The sequence below is a fragment of the Fundulus heteroclitus genome, chromosome 21, assembly GCF_011125445.2.
Source record: "Fundulus heteroclitus isolate FHET01 chromosome 21, MU-UCD_Fhet_4.1, whole genome shotgun sequence".
NCBI classification, from domain to species: Eukaryota; Metazoa; Chordata; class Actinopteri; order Cyprinodontiformes; family Fundulidae; genus Fundulus; species Fundulus heteroclitus.
The window spans coordinates 40474586-40498906 of record NC_046381.1 but is presented as its reverse complement, the minus strand read 5'-3'; the positions used below and the strand labels follow the sequence as shown (position 1 = coordinate 40498906).

At 42.7% G+C, this 24321-nt stretch overlaps 2 protein-coding genes across 3 annotated transcripts in view; both read left to right on the top strand.

Annotated features, from left to right (window-relative positions):
* map7d2b (MAP7 domain containing 2b) overlaps window positions 1–6868 on the top strand; it is a 47767-nt gene extending 40899 nt beyond the window's left edge. Inside the window, exons 13-18 of the mRNA XM_036124974.1 lie at window positions 422–602; window positions 1231–1335; window positions 1730–1793; window positions 2486–2630; window positions 4994–5268; window positions 5356–6868. Coding sequence (XP_035980867.1) covers window positions 422–602; window positions 1231–1335; window positions 1730–1793; window positions 2486–2630; window positions 4994–5261 — 763 coding nt within the window. The 3' untranslated portion in view covers window positions 5262–5268; window positions 5356–6868. The remainder of the gene's footprint in view (window positions 1–421; window positions 603–1230; window positions 1336–1729; window positions 1794–2485; window positions 2631–4993; window positions 5269–5355) is intronic.
* Window positions 6869–11327: 4459 nt separating this feature from the next.
* Window positions 11328–23009, top strand: zgc:112982 (BCLAF1 and THRAP3 family member 3). 2 transcript variants are annotated; one of them, XM_036124970.1, is made up of 11 exons: window positions 11328–11547; window positions 14713–14756; window positions 14862–15473; window positions 15787–16557; window positions 19932–20101; window positions 21070–21184; window positions 21286–21370; window positions 21446–21573; window positions 22272–22362; window positions 22442–22541; window positions 22770–23009. In XM_036124970.1, exons 2-11 carry the CDS (start codon window positions 14722–14724, stop codon window positions 22781–22783), a joined length of 2121 nt encoding a protein of 706 aa, XP_035980863.1. In that variant the 5' UTR covers window positions 11328–11547; window positions 14713–14721; the 3' UTR covers window positions 22784–23009. The 2 variants fall into 2 exon arrangements, with proteins under 2 accessions (XP_035980863.1, XP_012706700.2); XM_012851246.3 differs by lacking the exon at window positions 11328–11547 and having other exon boundaries at window positions 14683–14756.
* Window positions 23010–24321: the final 1312 nt, after the last annotated feature.

Here is a 24321-nt window from a genome sequence, read left to right as displayed (position 1 = left end):
GAGGAATCCTGTTTTTCTACAAAGTCGGAGATTTCTCAATCTGGGATCGTTGTTTTCTGTCTGTAACTTTTAGGAAAGTTTTTCTTGTACATTTTTGATGAGCTTTCCTTAAATCAGACATCAGAACAAGGAGAAAAAGAGTCATAGATTCCATTTATCAGCAGGTCCCTGCAACCATTCTGATTAATTCAGGGCTGGTTTTAGCTCAAACAAATACTGCTGCTGTGTTTTGAGACCATAAGTAAACACCCAACCCTCATTTTGATCACACAATGATACTGACTAAAGATCTGTGACTATAAGTCAAGAAATAAAAAAACTTTAGAGTTTTAATGGCCATCCTAAAATAATGCTGAGCTGTGAGCAACAGCAGCACAAACTGGCCCTGAAAACCGAGTAAAGCTCAGTTTGTTTTCTCCAGACTGAAGGCCGAGGAGGAGCAGAGGAGGCAGCAGGAGGCGAAGGAACGTCAGGAGAGAGCGGCGCAGCAGGCCGAGGAGGAGAGAGTGAGGAAGGAGGAGGAGAGGAGGACCAGAGAGGAGGAGGACAGACGACAGAAGGAGCAGAGATGGAAGAACATGCAGGACCAGCTGGACAGAGAGGTCCGCTCCGTTTGATGGTGTAGCTCTCATTGGTTATTAAAGTCACTGAAGTTGCAGTGGATTTCAGAATAAAGTAACTTTGCAGGATAATAAAGTAACTTTGCAGGATAAATAAAGTAACTTTGCAGAATAATAAAGTAACTTTGCAGGATAAATAAAGTAACTTTGCAGGATATAAAGTAACTTTGCAAGAAAATAAAGTAACTTTGCTGGATAATAAAGTAACTTTGCAGGATAAATAAAGTAACTTTGCAGGATATAAAGTAACTTTGCAAGAAAATAAAGTAACTTTGCTGGAAAATAAAGTAACTTTGCAGGATAAATAAAGTAACTTTGCAGGATATAAAGTAACTTTGCAGGATAATAAAGTAACTTTGCAGGATATAAAGTAACTTTGCAGGACAGTTCCAGGATAAAGTGCACAGTGATTTCGCAGTACAGTAATTGAGATGTAAACCATGCAGGACACACGTGATACAGAGTCCAGTTTTTAGATTGTTGATTGTTCTGAACAATTCGTAAAATATTTCTGTAGAAACAACGAAGCACCTGAGAGAGAAAGCTAATGATGCACGGTAATTTACGGTAAAACTAGAAGGTTTTTAATGACTGCGTGGATGTTTTCCAGAGGGAGGAGGCCTTCCTGCGAGCTCAGCGGGAGGCTGAGAGGAAGAGGCAGGAGAGGGAGCTGCTGCACATCCAGGAGGAGCAGGAGAGGCAGCAGAGGAAGAAGGTACCACACACCTCCTCCTCCTCCCTCTATGTTTCCTCCCATATGTTTCTCAGAGTTAAAACATATTTACATCCTCTGGATAAAATGCTTTGTGTCTGATAACTTGTGTTACTGAGCTGTAAAACATTGCTGTGTTCATGGGGAAACCACACACCTTCTGGACTCCATGACGACCAAACTATAACTTCTTCTTCTCTCTTTTACTGGTTTATTTTTGGGAACTATCACTCCCAAAATCAAACATTTTTCTTTCCAAAGCGGTGATTTAAACAAAACGGCAGTAAAATACAAACCCTGCTTACATCACCAGTAGTTCCCATGCTTTTGTTAGTATCTAGTTTTTATTAATTTCTCTGTTTTGATCAGTTTCCTTGTGTTGAATTTGTTTTTACAGAGAATTGAGGAGATAATGAAGAGGACGAGGAAGAGCGAAGTGGAGCCTCCATCTGCTGCCTCAGGTAAACGTTCATTCAGCTCCGTCTCCATTAGCCTGTAATCCATTCAAGCCCTCCGATTCCCACCTTTTGATTGATTGATTGATTGATTGATTGATTGATTGATTGATTTATTCAACAGACTCATGGTCCACAAAGAGATAAAAAGAAGGGGAAAAAAACAAGAAAAATTAAAAACTAATAGAATAATAAAAAAAATTGAATAAAAATAAATACACAAATAAATCTTATATAATAATAAATCTTTTGTATTTACCCGTCTTTTTTTCAGTGGTAGTAACTTGTTTCGGGCCAGCTAACCCAAATAAAACGGATTTTATTCTCTGGTCAAACAGTAATAACTCCTGGTGTTAGATATTATTTATCAGAGTCTGTAGTCGCAGTGTGACTCAGCAGCGTTAGATGGGCAGAGAAACACCGCCCCCTACAGGTAGATACAAGAAACACCAACAGTGATGCAGAACTTGGTTGAACTTTCTGGTCCAGGAGGAAATGATGATCCTTGCAGCTTTACTATTTAATTTTTCTAAAAAATAATTTCGTTCACAATTAAAATTCCTCCTTTACTGCTTCACTCCTCCACTGTTGCTTTTCATCTTTGTTATTTCTGTCTGATTTTATTACTGTTGGAATAAAAGCGACCAATAAATAAATATAAAAAGTAATTATGTTGTTCTGGGTGTTGTTCTTTACAGCCTCTGAGGTGAAAGCTGAAGCTCTTGGTGCCTCAGAGGAGGATGCTCCAACTCCGGCTGAAGCCCCCACCATAATGCTGGGTCCCCTGGAGAATAAGAGCTTTGTGGACGAGCTTTCTGATGGAGTCCAGTCCATGGACGTCAGGTAAATACACAAAGAGGATATTTTTTTTCATGACTTAAATTGATTTAACTACCGCCTTTTTGGGGAAATAATGGCTTGGCTCTCATGGTGCACTACATTAGAAGTGGTGTTTGTGCGCTTCCTCAGGAGATGCACAAGGAAAGCCGTTATGGTTTACTGCATGGTTTCTGCCAGTAAAACAGGTCAGGACCATGCAAATGCAGATATGATCATGTTTTTTATTATTGCTGCATCTCATGATCCTGAGGTTTACTGTCAAGCAGGGGTCACCAACCTTTTTGAAACTAAGAGGTACTTCATTGGAACAGAGTCATATGAAGGGCTACCAGTACTGACCTTCGAACTAAAAGGAGTTCACCTTAACTTTATGTAATATAAACTCCTTTTTCATGCTTTGTTATAGATATGGTAATTTTTAAATAAATATAAATGCAAGTGTGAATAAACAGGAAGAGTAACGGAGACGAAAATAAAGTTTTAGATGCAGCACACTGGTGGACTGTGCTTTTTTTAGAACAGGCTCATGGACGCCACATGTGGGCCTTGGGCCAAAATCTGTAGGATTCCCATGTTTTCACTTGCAAATTAATAGAGCCAATAAAAAATCTAAACAGTTGTGCTTCGGTCCAGGAGGTCACGTGATTCGAGTTTTGCTGCTCAGCCAATCAGCTCGCTGTATTGTCAGCTGTGCGAGTTCAACCAGTTTATCATGGCTGCGTCCGTAAGATGTTTGTATGCATCTGTTTTCAGACAAAGAAAGCCCAATTATAGCATTTTCTGGTGCCAGTTGGCAGAGATCTTGATGGCGAGGAAAAAGAAATGGCCCAGTTCATCCATCCATTCAATCCGTCCATTTTCTAACACGATTGTCCCTGCTGGTATGGTGAGGGGTGCCGGTGCCGATCTCCAGCTGTCAATGGGCGAGAGGCAGGGTTCAACCCTGGACAGGTCGCCAGTTCATCGCAAGGCAGAAATAGCTCAGACTTTTGCCCAATTTACTGTGATATCACCAAGACCTGCTGCGTTAGGATAGCACAGGCAACAGTTGTCGTTGTGCCAAACGACTTATCCCCGCCAGAATCACGTGACCTCTTGGACCGGAGTGCAACTGCCCGCGGGCACTATGATGGTGACCCCTGCTTATGGCTGAATAAGTTCATATCCCATCGGCCTCCAGCTGACTCAAGAGTCCACAGTTAGCTTCACTACAGTTAGCTTCAATACAGTTAGCTTCACCACAGTTAGCTTCACTACAGTTAGCTTCACCACAGTTAGCTTCACTACAGTTAGCTTCAATACAGTTAGCTTCACCACAGTTAGCTTCACTACAGTTAGCTTCACCACAGTTAGCTTCACTACAGTTAGCTTCAATACAGTTAGCTTCACCACAGTTAGCTTCACTACAGTTAGCTTCACTACAGTTAGCTTCACTACAGTTAGCTTCACCACAGTTAGCTTCACTACAGTTAGCTTCACCACAGTTAGCTTCACTACAGTTAGCTTCACTACAGTTACCTTCACCACAGTTAGCTTCACTACAGTTAGCTTCACTACAATTAGCTTCACTATAGTTAGCTTCACCACAGTTATAGTGCGCTCCATTTGTCCTCTGTAGTCAGAATTCTTGACCTCCGGATCGGAAAAGTTAACTGGCATGGCCCATAAAGTCAGTATTATTTTGACAAACAAAAAGCCATCCCCACCACCCCTACCGTGTGTTCTTAATCTCTTAATGGGAGGGTCTAAAAATTACCAAAATAAACTAAACAATTCTAAATATAAAATTAGAGATTTTGGTTTCAAACTAAATTAAATATATCATATCTGTCTAGAGAAAAAAAAATAGAACTTGTGATTTACAAAACATTTACATAAAAGGCCCCAACAGCCTCCTTGATAGAATAACCAGCGCTAGCTTGTGTGGAAGTATAGGCACCATTGTTGATACAAAATTAGTTTGTTTTTCAGGATTTTATTTTCTCCTCTCATTTGTTGCAACTGTTTTCAAAACATTAATATTGAGAAGTGCGGATAGACGTACGAGAAACCAGCAGTCTGGAGCTCACCCACCGCTCCAGACCTGTCACAGGGAAAACACAATGACACACCAGCTCCCTCCAAACCATGACCAAAGGGGTGGGAAAACTTCTCCAATGCTCTCCAAGGACAGGATGAGAACCAGCAGGTCACACATGGAGGACCGGGTTCCCTGTGCTCACCACCTACAGATCATTTTACACCAGAACCTGTTTGAAAGTTCAATGTGAGATTAATGTGAGCAGTTGTGCAGCAGGTTTAATGAACTAAACGTTGTGTCTCTCTGTCGTCATCGTTCCTGTAAGTTCTCCATCTGTCTCCATCAGCCCGGTGTCCAGGGACGAGCAGGCCAGCGCCCATGAGTTCTCCCCGGTGGCTGAGGGACCCGACGGTTATCCCCCCGACCACCTGATGGACCTGGACGGTCCAGGCCGGGGGCAGCGTCTGGGCGCCGACACGCCCCCGTACCCCAAGCTGCAGGCCGGCAGCGGCGTGGGAGACCTCAACAAGAACCTGCTGATCCAGGCCTACAGCGCCGCCTCCGAGTCCTCGCAGCTCATCCACAGCGTCGGCCCGAGCAAGCTAGACATCTAACCGCCAGGTGCAGAACCTCTCAGGTGTAGCGACGACGCACAGGCCTGGGAATCTGAATTTTAGTCAGTGATTTTGTCTCTTCTGTCTCCTTTAGGGTTTTTTTCAGGAGCTAAAACAGGAGCTAAGAGAAACACCATCACCTCCCTCTGCAACAACATTCATCTTTTCCACAAGAAACAAAGTTTAGCATCTGATCTTTGATCTGTTACCGGAGCACTCCCACATCTGGCCTCCAGGGGGCAGCGCAGATGGAGAAGGCCACCTCTCAGAAACGCGTTCTGACTGAATTATGTCAAACATGTGAGATCATGTCGCAGAAAGCAAGAAAAAAAATAACCACTTCTGCCTGCTCGTTCATTTAAATTAACCTAGAACCAACAACGTATCTATGACATGAGACTTAAAGGTTGGGATGTTTGAATTGTAAATGTTTATGCATAAATCAGTCCATCTCCAGCTGCAGAGTTCCTGATGAAGCCCGGTTTGGCCGCCTGCATCGCCACAAACGTCAGCTTCTTAAAGCGTTGTAAATAGATGAGACTGCAGGACGATCCTTGGAATGCGGCCGCTGCGACGGACGCCGGCCTGTAGATCCTGTGTAGCATCTTCAAGCAGGACTAGATAGCTGTGTAGTTCAACGGTGTGTCTGACGGTGTTTGTCCTGAACCTGCTGACAGACACTCCCACATGAGTCCGTGTCCCCCCCCCCTCCCGCCCCGCCGTGGAGAAACTCCGTAAATGATCATGTAAACACAAACCTGTAGCTGTGGTTTCGCTTCTCGTTCCATTGATGGACGTCTGTGGACCTGCTGTGATCCACGGCGGGGCACAGCGTGGCAGGAACAGCTAAACGTGTCGTGTTTTTAGCCGCAGGATGAGGATGTAAAGTGTAATTGTCTGGCACTGACTGTAACCACGCAAGCTGCAGTTTATAGCGCACCTACGCTAGTTATGTTTCACATCTGCACCTCTGCTCCTGGACCGCACCGCTCGTCACCTCCGGGGCCTTAGAACCTCCCTGCATCCACCATGATCACCAGACTCTGCTCACAGATCTGTCTTCACCACAAGGAACCGCAGGAGACACGATCCGCTAAGAACTCACACCCAGGACCATGTTGTTTGCTTTTCAGCTGCAATAACCCAGATCATTACAGGCTCCCAGATCTGCTGTGATGATGATGAAGATTTGTCCAACCTCTGAAAAAAAAAATCAACTAATTAACACTTAATTATTTACCAGCAACACAGACTTTAACAAGGTGGATAAATTGTGGCATTTCCTTCAGGAAAAAGTAAAATTGATTATTTATTCCTAAGGATTTGAACAGTTTGTACATTTGTTGAGAGAAAAAAGCCTTCACTTGTGAACTTCAGTGCATTTCTTCACACTTCTCTCCCCCTTCGGCTCCTCTTTCTCCATATTTGCACAACGTTCCCTGGATTCTGCTGAAACCAGAGGGTCTCCTGGACCTCCATGTATAAACATAAAGGAGTTAGCATTTATCCTAATAATTAAACTCTGTGACACTGCAGCTTGGTGGAATATATCATTGTAGATGTGGTGCATGGATACTTGCTGAAACAGAATAAACTTCATCAAACCACTCGTCTCCGCTGGGTGCAGCTTACAGGAACGGAGAAATCAGCCCCTTGTTGCGTGTTCAGCTGCTCTGTCGTCCATCTCATTAATCAGTTCTGAACAGCTGGTTATTTCCTCTCCAGGGAGCTGATTTCTATCACAAATGTAAAGAATCAAAGAGATTCTGCTTGTTTCTCAGAAATAAGATTTATTTATCAATCAAAAATAAGTACACATAATCGACTACATTCCTTAATAATCACTCTACGGTCAATTTATTGATTATTTAATCAAGTAAAATAAAAAAATATTCTTTTTCTGAATAACAAACTTTCTAAATAAGGCTCTATACTCAATCACAAATGACTTGATGCAATAGTAGGACAGCTATAATAATTCACGCATTAAAACTTGGCTGAATGGACTTTTACTGTTTGTTATGACCACACCGGATCTTAATGATCTTAATAATTAAATTGCTATGATGGAAAACAAAAGAAGGAGGAAAATGGGGGAAATCTAAATCATCCTCCTATTAAACAATATTGCGTGTTTTCCTAATACAGTGTTGCCATGGTTACATATATTATCTAAGCTGATGAGGTTTAGCTTTTTCCTCCTGTTGCCAAGGAGATTAAAAAAATCGTTTGGGTTTCTAAAACCTGAAGGGGAAACGTTTGGGAGAAGCAGAACAAAGGAAGGAACCTTCCGTCTTGTGAGGCCCGGACTTCCAACAAGCCGAACCAGAACATCAAGGATGGATCAGAAAAGGTTGCGCCTGTTTTGGGTCAGACGTTGAAGCTCCTGTGTCTCTGTGAGCTCGGTCCTCCACACCTCAACGTCTCACCAGGTTCGGCTTAAACAGCATTTCTGCCTCCTCAGAGGTCACCTGTGCTGGCCGGTCCTGGTTCTGGCTTCAGGGATGTCTGGCCCATGGTGAAAATTGTCCACATTTTTTATTTTTATTTAGTTTTTAAAAAATAAACTGCAAAAGGGAACTTAAAATAAGTAAAAGTTTCTTGAAATGAGTATATTTTTCCTTGATTTGAACAGCTGAATAAGACTATTTGCCAATGGGATGAGTATCTTTAACCTAAAATAAGATTATTAGCTATTCTGCACTTGAAATAAAATGAACGAGATGAATTGTTTCTGCTTTAAGTGCAAAAATCTTATTCCATTGGCAAATAGTCTTATTTAGCTGCTCAAATCAAGGAAAAATACAAACATTTCAAGAAAATTTTACTTACTTTGAGTTCCCTGTTTTGCAGTGTAACTAAATGTATGATGCACAAAAAAACTGCTCTGTTACATTTTATTGGTTCTGATGCAGCTCGGTGAGCTTTGTGCTGTTCTGAATCAGCTGCTCAGCTCTGACAGCCTGGGGAGGAGGCGTCATGGAGGTCCTCTCAGCCAATCAGAAGCAGCCGTTGGCCGGCGCCCACGTTCCAGTAAACAGCTTCTGGATTCTTTCAGTTCTTTAAACTCAGAGAGAAACCAGGAATGCAAAAAAAACTATTGTAGATAAAATAACATGAATGGTTCCAATTTAAGGTTTCCAACATGGCTTACACTTCAGAGCTTAATATAAAAAGCTTTCAGTAAACATGGATTGTTTTAATTTTTTTCAGACTTTCCAGATCAGCAAAATGGAACGGTTAGAACGGGATAAACAAATATTCACTGATATTCAGACTCCTGCTGGGCATAAAGTTTCCTTCTTGGTGGTTTTGCCTGATTACAGAGAGAAATAAATGTTCACTAGGAGGAATCTGCTGTGGATATTTTCAAGGAGACCGGTTCTTGTGAGTAAAAAGTCGTGTTTGGGTGTTTGTGAATAATACAGAAATATGGATTTTAGTCCAAGACTTTGTACTAGTATACTTATTTATTGTTAGAAAAACTGTAGATTTTAGACTTTTAAAAAAGTTAAACATATTTGCTAAAAATTGCCTTTTTTATAACAAAAAATGGAGTGGAAACAAATGTTGGTATAGCTTCAAACTTTTAGACTTTTAAAGGATTGCAAACATAAACTAGACCAAATTAAACTGTCTTAAAGTTGACTTTACCCAAACAAGGAATCTGACTGGAAGCCGAAGACAAATTCCTTTTGTAGCTTCCATCTTGGTTAATAATGCAGATTCAGGTAATTTATTTCTGTGCTATACATTAATTACACCTACGTAAAGACTGGAAAACATGCAACAAACATTACATTCAAGAAAGGATTCAACATATTACAACCTGGTGAAAAAGAACATTTAGGTTGACAAAAATGACTTTTACCAAGGAAGCTAATATCTAACACTTGGTGATTAATTAATATATTTTATTTTGAGTGCAATGCAATTTCATTTAACATTAACAGTACTTTCATTTGCCTTTATGAGTGGAGTGAATGGAAACATTACAGCATGGAATCACCATTTCCTTTGATAAGTAACAGGGATCAGTTATTATTTCCCACAACAGGTGTCTAATAATTAGAGTTACCCTACACCATAAATAAGATTTTACATGTTTTATTTTTGGAAAACCTTCAGCTCTGTGTAAATATGCTGGGCTCAGGGTGAAGAATAGAAATACAGATAATTTATCAGTATATTGAGTTGAGTTAGTGGCGATACTCTAGAGTTTAAATTGGATGGAAGAACAGAGTGGTCCAACGTCTCTGATAGCTTCTGATGGTTTATCAGTTTTTGTAAGAAATCAAATAAGTCAACAAGGAAAGCTATAATTAACTGAATATATTATAATCTGTTCAAACTTCACACCAAAAATTCACATTAGACTTCAGATTCCATTACCAAATGATAATTGATAATTAGTTTTAAAAAGTTTGGTAGGAATATTGAGAAATAAATGATACAGGAAAACGCTATAAACAATGTGTAGGACAAGCGAGGAAATCAGGAAAAGATGAAACCAGGGGTTTGTTATTACACGTCTCAGCTCAGATCACACAACTCTTGAAGTTATTGGAAAGCATCCATCAGGATTATGTGAATCTATATTCATTTAAATCCAAATCATAGCATTGATTATCAAAGAAAGAGAGGTATGGTAAGGAAAATAATAAAAAAATATATATAAAAAGAACGCATGGAGAAACTTCTGCTCTTCCATTGGTAAAGAAATAAAATTGGCCAATGATCAAAAAGATGAGCTGGAAAAGAAAAAAAAGCTAAAATCCCTCTTAGTAGATGGAGACTATCTGGCAATTAAAAACGAGGAAAAAGCTGAACTACTGGGGAAGAAGTATATTTTGATATTAAGAAAGCTTATGATTTGATGTGGACAGAAGGGCCGATGATTAAAATGAATAAATGGGTATTGGTGGTAGACTTTACAGCTGGGGTTTGGATTTTCAAACAAAGGTTTTATGTGAATGTTGGGAATATTCCCTACAAAGTAAACATAAAGGATTTGGGTGGACTAATAATACAGAAGCAGTAAAATGTGGTTTAAATACCTTAGAATGTGGACCAAACGCTGCGTGGGGAAATGTTCCTCCATGTGTTTCTCCCAGTGTTCACTTACAGCTTGTAGAAAAGAAGAGAGAATGGTGTGAAAGATGTCTAGATAATACTGCATGTATGGTACAAGAATATGTGAAGAGAAATTACTAAAAGTATCTGATATTATTTACTGATGGTTCGAAAGATCCAGGAAATTTTGCTCGGACTCTACAGCAGCATTGAACAGCTTGATTTCAGAAGAAACAGAAAAAAGTGATTTGTTAATGAAAATATTTACTTTACTTTTAAGAATACAAAGAGCTGGAATTGATGTGAAATTCTGTTGGCTTCCTGCACAGGTTGGCATACAGGGAAATGAAAAGGCAGATGAGATTGCAAAAAGAGCATTAAAATTAAAGAAATGACAACATAATGAATGTTCTGTTTGGAAAGGTTGAGGCTAAATCATGAATTAGAACAGTAGTGAGGAACATATGGCAGGAGAAATTGGACACTGATACTAAAGGAAGACATTACTACAGAATACAAAAATCAATTAAGGGCGAAAATCTTTAAAGTAAAGTGAAGAAGAGAGAAAGTAATCGTTTAAAGGTTAAGGTTGGGGCATACAGGATTAAAATCAACTCTTTATTTAATGGCTAAGTGTGCATCTAATGAATGTGAGGTCTGTGGTGTTCCAGCTGTAGAACATATTATTTTGAAGTGTAGCAAATATTATTATGAGAAGTTTTATGCGTGATAGGATGTATGAGTTGGGACGGGGATGAATCTTGGAAGGAATATTAGGTGTTAATGAAAAATAAGGGAAGGGTAGTTATAGATAATTATGTTTCTTAAAGATAAATGTTTAATCCATATATTTATTTATTTATTTATTTATTTATTTATTTGAGAATGTAACCTGAAGAACAAATCCTGAAGTTACACACTCCGGTACGGTAGGTGGCGATATGCACCTGAAAACATTGGAAAGAGTCGAAGACGAAGAAGAAGAAAAGGGAGAAGGAACCGCCGGCACAACTGCTTCCGGCGGTTGGTTAGTTGCACTCTGCAGCCATTTGCTGCTATGCTAAACATATTATTTGACATATTTAGCGAGTTTATGCTAATAAATCTAACATAAAAGGTTGTATTCTTATTCTTTAGGCTGTCATAACCATATATTTCGTTTTGTTTGTTCTCGCATTGCGCAGCGTTAGCCGCCGTAGCTCGACGTTTCAAGGTAAGAAACCGGACGGCTAAACGTTAGCTGCTAAGTGGCTAAAGCTAGCACAGACAACTTGGGCTAATGTGTAAAATTATGTGTTTATTACTGGCTTATTAAACTGCTATCGCCAACATTTTTAATTATTCTTATTTTAAAATACCCAATGAGACTTCTTACATTTCTGTCTGCAGAAAAAAGGGCTAGGTCTCTTTATATTAGGAGCTAACTAAAAAAAGAAAAAATTAAACGTCTGTAGTTTACTGCCCACATAACAGTACCTCAAAAAAGCACAGTGCAATAGTTTTAAATCCCTGCTAATTACTTTATATGTGTAAATATGTTTTATTTATATATATATGTTTTTAGATGTAAGCACGTCAGATTACATTCAAACCTTGAAAAGGTTGTGACCCATAAATCACAAAAAAATGGACAAAGTAGAAAAAAAAGTAAATATGACATTTATAGGAATGTTGTCCATTTTTAGTCGGTTAATAAATGCCAGTTAATGAACTTGTTTTAGTTCTTTATTTAGCCCAAAGGCCATATTTACCGTGGTAAAATGGGATATTGGTCATTTCTGATGTAGACCAGCCTTACATGAGCTAATTAAACAGTTACAGCTGCTCTATAGCAGTTTAATAAACTAATACACTATATTACTGGGTTATGCTGTGTCCAGACCAAACGTCTTTCCAGCGTCAAACAGGTGTCCAACGTCTCAATTTGGACGCCTGTACACATAAAAGTCCAACATGCTGTCCAGAACCTCAACGCTCCGTCTGCCAAAGTGGCTCCTGCTGTTTTCCTCTACCGGACTCTTTGCAGATGAAATCTAGAGAGTGGCTTGGCTTCATATACTGAATAACATAATATAATCTCCAAGCCCCCTGAGGCCGTCCGCCAACCACCATAGACTTTGCACGTAAACCTGATGCTCAAAAGGCGTTCAGTCTGAACGCAGCATTAGAGCGGGGTTTATTATTTTAGTGATTGTTTTGAAGCGTGGTTTTTAAAGCTTAAATGGATCAGTGATGTGTTTTATCATCAGAGGTCCAGGGTGGACTGAAAAGGGACGAGGAAAGAAATGAACCCTGGCTGATGTGCAGCAGCAGGTTGTTCCAGAGGAGGGGAGGCGTGGTCTCCTCTGAGCTTCCTGTTTCTCTGAGCTGACAGGGGCAGTAGATCTAAGAGGGCGGTGGGGGGCACATATGGCTGTAAAAACCTAGAAATGTTGGAGGGACGAGAGCATTTAAAGACTTAAAGTCTGAAAGAGTGTCTTGTGGAGCCGTTCTGTCTTGATAAGAGCTAAGGGCTTCAGAGGAGAATCATGATTGTTTAAAAAACAGACTCATGAAGAAACTCAGGCCCTGATTACTCCACAGGGTTTGTTGGTTTAAACATTAAAGTTTTGTTCTACTGTCCATGGACATCACAACGGTGTATGTCTTCCCTGAAAACGGCACGACTAGAAAACGGGTACCAGAGTAACGTTTTGAAAACATCCAGGTGTTGTCATGTAGACGGGGAAAACTTTTATCGTTTTTCCCCTAGGGTTTGTTGCATTATTTAGCCACTTTTCAGACGCATATAGCAACTTGCTTTCAAAAAGCAACAATGACTTTTTTGTTTTAATGGTGACTTTACCAAAGCACCAGTCATGCTGGAGTCACTGTATTAAGGCAGCAGTGAGATCTGCTAGGAGAGTTCCTACTTCCCTCAGCGCTCTCTCACAGGCGCACCACAGCTGCTGCTGCCTCGTCACACAAATATAGTTTTTTAAAAAGTCTTATTTTTTTGTCTCTGAAACTGTTGCACTAAAATAATTCCCTGAATTTGATTCACACTCAGCTTCAATCACTTATTTACCTCCTTCACTTTGTGTGAACTTGGCCATATCTGTCTGTTTGGTACAGTTTATTTTATTTAGTAGCATTAATATATATAAATCATTTTATAAAGCTAATATTTCAATAACTTTTTATCTTGATAAAAGCTCTCCTGCCTGGGTCACAAATATATGAAGAAATATGCAAATGAGATGATGACGTCACACCATGGTTTAAAAAATCCCTGAGGAAACCCTGAGTTCTGTTTTATATGAATAGAATTAGAATGTAATATGCAAGTGAAACTTTATGCATTTTTTGTTTATGACCGTTTTTATTATTAAGTCCACTAGAAAGGACTGAGCTTTTAACATTTTGATCCCAGAGCTTTTTAGCTGCAGATTTATCCTTGTTATTCAGAAAATAATTGAATTATTTGCTAATTTGCATTTTTTTCCCTTTAGTTCTGTTTCTCATACAACAAGCTTAAATAATTATGTGAAAAATCTGCAGATTGTCAGTATTTTTTAATCCGATTAATCGGCAGAATACTGGGTTACTAAAATAATAGTTTATGACAGCCCTACATAATGTTTCTACTAGCGTGTTTAGAACAGAGATCAGAATTAAAACGTCTGGATGTGTCGACGGTAACAGAAAGCGATCCTGTTTTTAATGAGTTGCTGACACCTATTAGTTGATAAGAGCCTTAGTGAGTGGTGGGGGGGCGGGGGTATTACCAGGATCTTTTTCTTCCTGGATTGTCCGACTTAGCACGGAGGTTTGGTGTTTAACATTTTACGTCTAAGCCACTGAAACATTGGCTCTGTGGTGATTTGGGGCAGATCTGCTGTATTCGTCTTCATAGGGATGATTTATTTTTGGGACAAAGGAGCCAGAGGTTTGTTGGAATACTTTCTAATGCGGTTCATGCAGCAAAATCAGTTTTTAAAGATCAAGATTCATTGGAGTCAGTATTTTGTTTAATGTAATTTTTCCACAAAAACTCAGCTCTAAGAAGCTTTTATACATTTCTTCAGAAAAAGTTAGCTAAGTCGTACAAAACCGCTTTTGTTTGCTATTTTTGTTGTTTAGCAAAGACGGAAGTTCTTCTTCTGTGTTTTTTTTAACAGGAATTTTATAACTGGACATGTCAGAGCGGTTCTATTCTGAATAAAGCCAGGTGCATAAACAGGCACATTATGATGGGATTAATTGATTGTGTCCCCATCTAAATGGTACAATCCGATTATTTAATCCAAACACATTTTAATCCGATCTTGAATTGTTGTACATGTAAACGTAGCTAATGTTCTGTGCCCTTAAATAGTATCACATGCTTCCCTTTCAGGTTACAAACATGTCAAGACCGAGGTCTATGTCGCCTCGTTATAGGTAAATTAATTTAATTCCTGCCAAACTAAAGAACCTTAAACACAAACATCTTTTTTCTTATCGTGCCACAGCTGTTGACGTTGGTTTGCTTTGCGCCCGTTCTAGGAGGTTTCCCTGGGAGGAACCTGACTTTGATCCCCACAAAGTTATCGCTGAACTGGATGGGACTCCTCGGGACAGGGGCCCCCACCCCAGAGAGGGCCCCGAAGACTTTATGGACCCCTACAGGGAGGAACGGTACCCAGGAGGCCCCAGAAGATCTCCTTCCCGGGGCGACGCGCCCTTTCGTCACCGGCGACATCCAGACCACGAAGAGTTTCACCCCTGGAGGCCGTCGCCCCACCACGACACGATGCGCTCTGAGAACCGCAGGTTTTCCCCACAGGATGAAGGCTTCAGGGGGGGGTTCAGGGACGACTTTCAGAGGTGTGACGACAGGGGGGGTGCACCCCAGCCGCCGCCGCAGGGAGTCAGAGGATCGCCGCCGAGGTCGTTTACAGACCACCAACAGAGGAAGGCGGGAATGGGATGGAGGAGAGAGGAGCCGGGCAGATTCAGAGACTTTAGTCCAGGTATGAGGTCAGGAGACCAGCGAGCTGAAGACCTGGAGAGAGAAGGAAGGTTCCCCCAACACCCGGACAGAGGTAGACAAAGAGAGAACCAGCGTCCTCCTTTTAAAAGACCGCGACGAGAAATGGAAGCCGCCGATCATCCGGGGTAAATCTTTGGGGAAAAAGTCTGGAAATGAAGCGTTCAAAGGATTCTCTCCTGTCCTGTGTTCCGTAGCTGAGGATCCCTCTCTGTTTAGTTCCTGTTTTTCACTCATGAATATAGTAGAAAATACTGCATGGCGTTTACCCACTTCTATGTAATCTGTAAAACCAGAAAATAATGCATGTTACGTCAAACTTCCTGTAGGTCAGATTAAAACTCCTCGTCTTCTGTTGTTCTGAAGAGCTAAATTCAAGAGTGAATTAGAAGTCAGATGTTTACCTTCTGAACCGTGTCACCTCCTCTTGTGCCACCACAGGTACAGGGTTCTGCAGGACTTTGGAGACCGTGGTTTCTCTGCGGACAGACCCAGAGGTGGGTTTAGAGGCCGCAGTCGGGGAACCCTTGTCCGCCAAGACTCGGGACGCTCAGGACCATTCGGTGCCGAGCGCTATCACGGTGTAGAAGGTGGCAGGAATCTGACGCCGCTCGAAAACGTTGAAGATCGCAGACGTTACGATGCTAACTTTGACCGGCAGAGGAGTCCCCGCTCAGCGGGCTCCTCCCAGGAACGTTTCAGGACGTCCGCCAGCCGGCCCATTGACAGGGAGGACTCCAGAGGGGCTCATTTCCCAGATGACTCAAGAGACTCCCACTATCAGGAACCAAGGAGAAGTCCAAACACCGAGAGATATGGTAACCCAGGAGCCCCTGCAAACTACCGGGGGAGAGGAAGGGGGAGGTACAACCAGGGTCCAAGAGGACGGGGTGGACTCCAGAGGAATCAGCCGCGATACCAAGACGCTCCTCAGGGGGAGCCGAGGCGAGGCTACACGCCCATCAGGGACGAATATAGAGAACCTGCTGAGAAGGTTCCTGCCTGGGAAGACGAAGAAGACTTCCCCCCTCAGTGGACGCACGGCAGATCCAGGAGTCTGGACCGCAGCCTGCCCAGGGACCACCCGGACCCTAAAGGGCCCGCTCAGAGGAACCGAGGCTGGAACGATCCGCAAACCGATAACGTGACGGTGATAACCGAAGAGACGCTCACCATCAAGGTGGACATGAGTCGACCCGTTAACAAGAACAGGTAAGAGGTGGCCGGGGGGGAGGGGGGAAAGTTCACATTTACTTTGTCTCAAAGAAACTACGAAGAGGTAGAGCTGCACAATGGACCGAATCTAGAACGTCCTCTCAGTACCTATACGCGGCGCCGGACCGCCAGAACCAGCCGGTTTAATGGGCTGCAATAGTTCAGCTGGTTGGAACGAAGGATCTCTGGGTCTCAGTGACAGTGATGAGAATGGAGGAGACACCATGATGATGATGATGGTGGAGGAAGAGATGTGAGGAAACTCAAGGTCTAATATCGCGATGTTCTCCTAACGAGGAGCTGCTCTCAGCTCGTCTCCATGATCCAAACGGTTCAGTGAGGAAAAATGTTGGGAAGCTGCCGGAGCAGATCGGCATCCCTCAGGATGTTTCACACAAGCTTCAACTAAAGGTTCAAAAGGAGAACAGAGATTTCTCCAACGATACAAACCGGAGCAGAAGAGCTGGACCTCCAGAACTCCTCAAGAACCCGGTTCCACGTTGAGCTCAAGTTGGACGCGAATCTTTTAGGATCGTCACTGAGTCGATGTCAAGAAGACGCCATTGTCCTCTCTACCAGAATCACTCTTCACTGGTCCCTCAGTCAACCAAAGAGGTTCTGCTGGGTTCTAGTTCCCTCTCTGCCGTTTGGAGCTGCGTTCAGCTGGAATGGATCCCACCACAGATACACAAGGAGCGGCATGAGACGAACATCCAGAAGAAGACGAGTTCTGCTCTGACGGACGTTGACGAGCCGTTGAGTCGGGCTGAAGTCTAGTGGAACAGACCCATGTTGAGGCAGAGCGTCCGTTGACCCATAAACACGACCAACCTTCACTGGCCATCAGATCCATCCCAGAAGATACGATCCCGGAGAAGATGGCAGAGTTGTGACGTGGGCAAATCCTGGCCTGAAGACCTTCGATCAGAACAGAACCGGTGGAAGAAGGGAGACCCTTCCTTCCCTAAAGATGTCCATAACGTCTTCCTGAAGAGAAGACCTCGTAGTCTTCTGCCTGGAAGAACTTCGGAGCTGATGCCAAACCTCCTTATCACATTGAAGAAGCGATTTTCCCGGTGGAGCTGCCTGAGTCCAGCTGGCTGCAGCTGGAACTGGACTTGTTCTGACAGAACCTCTGGGAGACGGGCCACACAGGTCGAGTGGTCTCAGAACCTGCTGAGTAGAAACGTCTAGTAGGGTAATCACGAGATGTTGGAGACTGTTGAGGAAACAAGAGTCATCAAAGACCAGAAGCTCCTTGTTTAAAGGTTTTATATCCAAACGGACCGGAGCTCAGCAGAGTCTGATCGCAGAAGTACCGCTTGACCCGGTTGTCCCGTAGACGACCGGCTGGTGGAACGCTGGCTCAGTGTGATCCAGACGTACTGAAGTAAAACGTGGCGGACCATTCTTCACTCTGCTCACAGAAACCTTTTTACTGGAAATGTCCGCCTCAGGACGATGATCCAAACCCAACGCTGTTCTCGCCTGCTTCACAATGACCAGAACGGAACCAGCATCTGTAGCCGTGCTGAAAGATTTCTGGATCTCATGAAACGATGAAACGCATTTTTATTTTTCGGCCAATGGAAGGAAGAGATTTTACTGAAACTAAAGAATCAATTCAACTTTTTTACATGCCGCCAATTCATGAAACATGTCCTCTCAAGGCTCTTTCCAAACTCTTTTCCAATTAAATTGTATTTATATAGCGCCAACTCACATCACGTCATCTCAAGGCTCTTTCCAAAGTCAGACTCCATCAGATCCTCCAGGTTGGTGAGAAAGTTTCCTCTCTAAGGAAACCCAGCAGGTTGCATCAAGTCTCTCCAAGCAGCATTCACTCCTCCTGAAAGAGCGTAGAGCCACAGTGGACAGTCGTCTGCATTGTTGATGGCTTTGCAGCAATCCCTCATACTGAGCATGCATGAAGCCACAGTGGAGAGGAAAACTCCCCTTTAACAGGGAGGAGAACCTCCAGCAGAACCAGAACCAGGCTCAGTGTGAACGCTCATCTGCCTCCACCCACTGGGGCTTAGAGAAGACAGAGCAGAGACACAGAAAGCACAGAAGCTCACATTGACCCAGGAGTACTTTCTATGTTAGATGGTAATAGAGGATGATCTGCCTCCCCTGATGATGTCACAGCTAACAGAACGCCAGACCAGGTGTACCTTCTACGAAGAGAAAAATGAGAGAGAACAGAAAGTTAAAAACTGAAATAACAACAAACAATGCAGATTGGAGAGCAGTAGGAGAATTCAGCAGAGTGAGAGAAATGGATCCTGATGTCCTCCAGCAGCCTAAGCCTATAGCAGCATAACTATAGAGGTAGCTCAGGGTAACATGAGCCACTCTGACTAGAATCTTTGTCACAAAGGAAAGTTTTAAGCCTCCGTGATGATGAAGACGATGATGAAGATGACGATGATGGACGGCAGCTCTTCGCATGAATCTTTCCTTAAAGATTTCCGATCCTCCTCCTGACGCTCAGAAGGAATCCGCTGGTGTTTCCTCTCTTCAGGGCCTTCAGGTCCATGAGTGGGAAGATCCGTCCTGCCAGAACCAGAACCACTGGCAGAAATCTGGAAGGCATCAAGCATGAATCATTTCTGGATAAACGAGTGAAACCAGTGAGCGCTCAGAGTGAAACGTTGCTGATGTGGATTCACCTAAAGCTCTGAGGAAGATGCTGCGGCTTTGATGAACGGAGGAATGGACTCGACACGCTGAAGAACCGCAGAACCGGGCCCAGATTTATTCTGCAAACCCGATCAGAAGAACCCAGAAGCTCTGCTGTTTCCACCCGTTCCTCCACATGGAGGAGGAAGAGGAACCATGATCTTTGCTGCGTCCTCCTGGACTCTGGTGGATCTGGACCAGCAGCTGAAGTCCACCTGAACCCATGAGAAACTAAAAGAAGTGTGAACTTTCACCCAGTGCTCACCTTCAGAGCCTCGTTAAGCTCGTTAAAGCAAGCTTTAAACATTAGAACCAAAACAGCCTGCTGTCTTTAGCTTTGATCTGTTTACAGTTACCTGTGGAAGTCAGCAAAGGTGAGTTTTTGGGTAAGGTAAGATCTGTTTTTCTCCATTTCTGCTCACTCTACAGTCAGAAGGAGGTTTTAATAAACCCAATAATTCATGTTTCCAGCAGAGTGAGGCTGTTGATTTAAAGGAGAACCTGTGTGAACCCTCCTGGCTCCTCTGGTTTCCTCTTATTCAGCAGAGTCTCCTGGTCTGTAGCTCAGATAAACTTCCAGCCGCTTTAAACATTAAAACGTCTCTAAGTTCTTTTAATAAAAAGCAACGATGCGAGGTTTGGTGCTGTAGACGGGTTCCTGTCTGACCGGCCTCGCTCTTCCTCGGCAGCCCTCTCTGCTACTCCTCAGACCGCCAGCTGTCTCTGGACCTGGTCAACGTGGGCCGCCAGCGCCTCGACTTCCTGCCGCTGCTGGAGCATTCTGGGACGTACCGGGAGACGGCCTCGCACAGCGGCACCTTCGCCCAGGAGATCATCACCTTGGTGCACTTCGTCAAAGGTTAGTCTGACGCAGAGGGTCGAGGAAGAACTTCCTCCAACACGTTTCTTCTGTTCCTGCTTTTTAAATGTTTCCATGACATTTAGAAACAGACCCAAAACTCACCCTGGCTCCTCTGGCTGACTGTAGGGACTCAGGAGGATGTAGACCCACTTTCCAGCATTTTTTTAATTCAGCCACCATGTTGAGCTGAATCCCCGGTTATTTCACACTCCAGACTTTGACTAGGCCACTCCTAAACCTGAATTTTGAGGGTTTTTTGGCCTTTCAGAGGACCTGCTTTGGATCATTGTCCTGCTGTGTTGCACCGATACCGATACCAGTATGGGGCGGGGCGCCGATCCAGCACTAAAATGGTATCGGTATCAGCGAGTACCAACAAATAGGCACCGATACCATTTTGATGTTTTTATGTCACTTGAACGCAGCCTTCTCTCTCCCGACTAGTATTATACATGTTATATAAGTTCATGAAAGTTGCACTATTTTGGCATTTGAGAGCCAAAACTCAGGGTTTAAAAGAGATTATTAAATTATTAATGTAATTTTACTGTCTTACTGTTGCACTATTATTATACATGTTATAATTTCACCAATGTTTCACTATTTTGGCATTTGAGAGCCAAAAGTTAATCAACTATTGTCACCCATTCCAGGTAGGCAATATAAAGTTCTACTACCCTAAGTAGTATGCAGTTCTTCATATATACATACATCAATTTCACACAGATGGCATCGGTATCGGCCAATATTGCACAGCCAGGTATCGGGTATCGGTATCAGGGTCCAGAAATGGCATCGGTGCAACACTATCCATAACCAAGGCTGAGCTGAGTCAGGGGTGGACCACATGGTCTGTTTCTGAAATGATGCCAGTTTAGCACCAGATGTAACGCATCAGTAACGAGCGTTAGAACGTTTAAACGCTGCAGGAGGAACGCTCACCTTAATGCTTGTGGTCTTTACAGAGCAGTACTTCAGAGGCGACGGGGTCTCCCTCAACGAGCGCTTCTCTGCTCCCCAGAAAGGAGGCCACTCTGGGGAGGAGCTGCAGGAGCTCACGCTGAACCAGAGGTTCAACAGGTAAGCTCACGTGATCTCACTCTGGCTTCCTATTGGCCGTTTCAGCTCGTCACATTGCAGACGACGCGATACCAGAACCTTTTGTTCTGAACTTTTCACAGAGGCTTCAGTTTAAACTTGGACTCGCTGCTCGACGACGACGAGGACGATGATGAGCCTCTGTTCTTCAGACTGGACTCCATGCAGGTGAGGACAACGCTAACGATTAATCAGCCGTCACTGGGCGGCTCTTTCCTGACCGCATGGGTTCCCCGCCGGCAGGGTATGAGCAAGCAGCCGCTGCGAGGCCCCGGTGACCTCAGGCACAACCTGGAGAGGAGGAGGCAGGAGAAGCTGGAGGCGGTTAGAGTTACCATACCGGGCAGCAGCTTCGTCCAGGAGTCAGTCAGGTGAGACTTAAACCTCTGGAATAAACCAACCCTGCTGCTGGGGAACCGCTCTGCACACATAATCTGTTTTATGGAACTAAGTGAGGTTCATTTCCTGTTCTACTGTAAAAACGTGACGAAAGGAATCCATAAAAATAAGTGAAGAAATTATAAATTTACCTTAAAGGAGCAATAAGTCAGATATTTACTGTAAAATCAACCTAAATCATTTTCATTTCTCACCCAGGATGTTAAGTAACAATCAATCCTCTCCATCAACAACGTCTTTGTCACATTGTAGCCCGTGTTTACTTCCTGGTTCCTGAGCCAATCAGATGAGAGTTCCCAAAGCATAGCGCATCATTTGGTATTTTATCTTGGCTACAGAGCAGCAGCCTGTAAACATGGAGGCCAGTAAGAGAAGCGGAGCAGAAATAAAACAGAATAAAACATCATATTCATGTCCTGTTGAGGTAAAAATTCACAACAGCAAAAAACTGTTTAAAAACGGCAGATTAGATTGTTGTGACTGACATGCTGTTGTACCGATTTGAGCCACAAGGTGTCAGTATTACTCATAGCTCCTTTAAAATCTGCCGATTTGTGACGGTGCCAACAAAATGCCTTTAATCAACGTCTCCGCTGCATCATGAGGAGAAAACTTGAAGTGAAACAGCTCCCGGCCCTAAAAACAACTTTATCCTTTGGGTTTGTTTCAGCGAGCCGGACCTGACGCCTCCCATGGACCATGAAGGGTTCTCAGGCTGGCCTGGGGAGCAGAACAGGAGGCGAGAAGGCAGCATGGGGAGGGTAAGACGACGCCTTCATGGACCTGTTAAACATTTCAGCCTCCAGACACGAAGCAAACATTGGTTTTGTTCTCCTGCAGGGATCAAGGAGAGGCGCTTATAGTCGACCCAACATGGGTCCACAGCGGAGGAATCATCCGTATGGAAACCAGAGACACAACATGCACAGCAACGCTGCAGGTGACTTCACCTTCCAGCCCTGTGAGGAACGGAAAAGCTCAGGAAGCGTCCGTTTACTGCACTTAAAGGACCAAATGAGGCCATCAGTGCTTTCCATGTTTATTTACCCGTTTTAATATCAATAAATGGGAAATTGTTAATAATCATTTATGTCATTGTGTTTTTTCTCTGGTGAAATCTGAAATTTGGAATAAAATGTGGTTAAAGGTCGATCCATCTCTGCTGCAGGTCCAAACTGGTGAGGAGGTTCTGAGGAGCTGCTGCGTCTCAGGACGGGTCAGACGGTACCGGCCCGTCGCCCCGGTGGCACCAGCGGGTCGCACCGGGCTCCAGCTTTACTTTGTTTTACCGTTAAAGAGGTTAAATTTGCTGTAGCTGGAAGACGTCTGCTGCAGAACAAAGGTTAACATGTGCAGTAATGTCCTTTTAAAAGGTGGTTTCTAATAAAACATGTTATAAAACTGGGAATCTGGTTTATTTTCCTCACCTATAAGGGTTTAGATGCCTCCGTCAGGTTGACATGTTAAAGATTGGAAAAGAGACCTAATAAAAAGAAAACCTGTTGTGCTTGTCTGAGGGCAGAGAACTTCATTAATTTAGATAAATTTCCTCATTAAAAGCCCAACAACCAGGTCACCTCTAACTACATCGCTGTAGGTCAGGAATCCTGACCTCTGGTTTGTCCTTGAGAAATTAAATTCTTACATGAATATTTAAACCCTTAGCAAAAAGTAGTACACTTGGAAGTTAATTTTGTTTTTCCTTCGGTCAATTTATTTACCCTTCTACTTTGAGTGTTTTCTTTAGAACTAACTTTAGACAGTTTACTTGTATTCTTTTCTCATCACTGTTTGCCCCTGTCACACCCAAATTTCCCCATCAAGGAATGCTTATCTTATGTGTAAGCTTAAGTCTTAGTATTAGTGTAGGATTACTTAGTCCTAGACTTCTGTTTATACTTAATTGCGATATACTTTACTATAGCTTATAAAAAAGTACACTGCCTCATTTTATGTAATAAGTATACTCGCAGTACACTTGAATAAAGTACTTTTCTGCTAAGCAAAGCTGTTAATGTTGAATTTCTGATTAATCAAAATGCTATTTGTCTCGAATGTACAAGTTAACAGCCGTTTATCGCATTAAAAATTTGGTTTGGAGGGTTTTCTTCTGAGCACCAAGCTTTAATATTTGTAATTATTTTCTAAATCCGTATTTTAAACGTTTGCTCTCAATTCTAAATAGTAAAGATGTTCAAATTTAAGGTATAAATTACAACGCTAGACAAACTGTAGGAAGGAAAACGTTTTAACCTCTTATTGAACGGAACAGGAAGTGCTTTTATTTTGACGGTCTCAACCGGAAGTGCTGGTAACGCAGCAGCTAGCTTAGCAGCGAGATGATATCGGCGCAAAGTTACGTTTCTTTTGCTCTCAAATGATCAAGTCATTAAATTGAGCGTTAAAGACACTCCATGAACAAATTATTTACACCCCATAATATTAAAACTCATCCTTTCACAGTAAAACATTCAGCTTCCTTTTACTTCACTAAAGGAGATAAAAGTCTTTACTCCGTTATAACGGTAATCATATTACCTTGACTCCAGTCTCGGACCAAGAGTCCAAGTCGAGTCATTTTTAGCTGCTTTATTTGGAAAATTCTACATAACATATTTGATCGTGCTTCATATTATGTTTATGTTTAGAGGATTTATTTTAGAGAAAAAAGCCATTATTCCATCAGAATATCAGCATCCAGGCTATGGCGCCAAAACAGT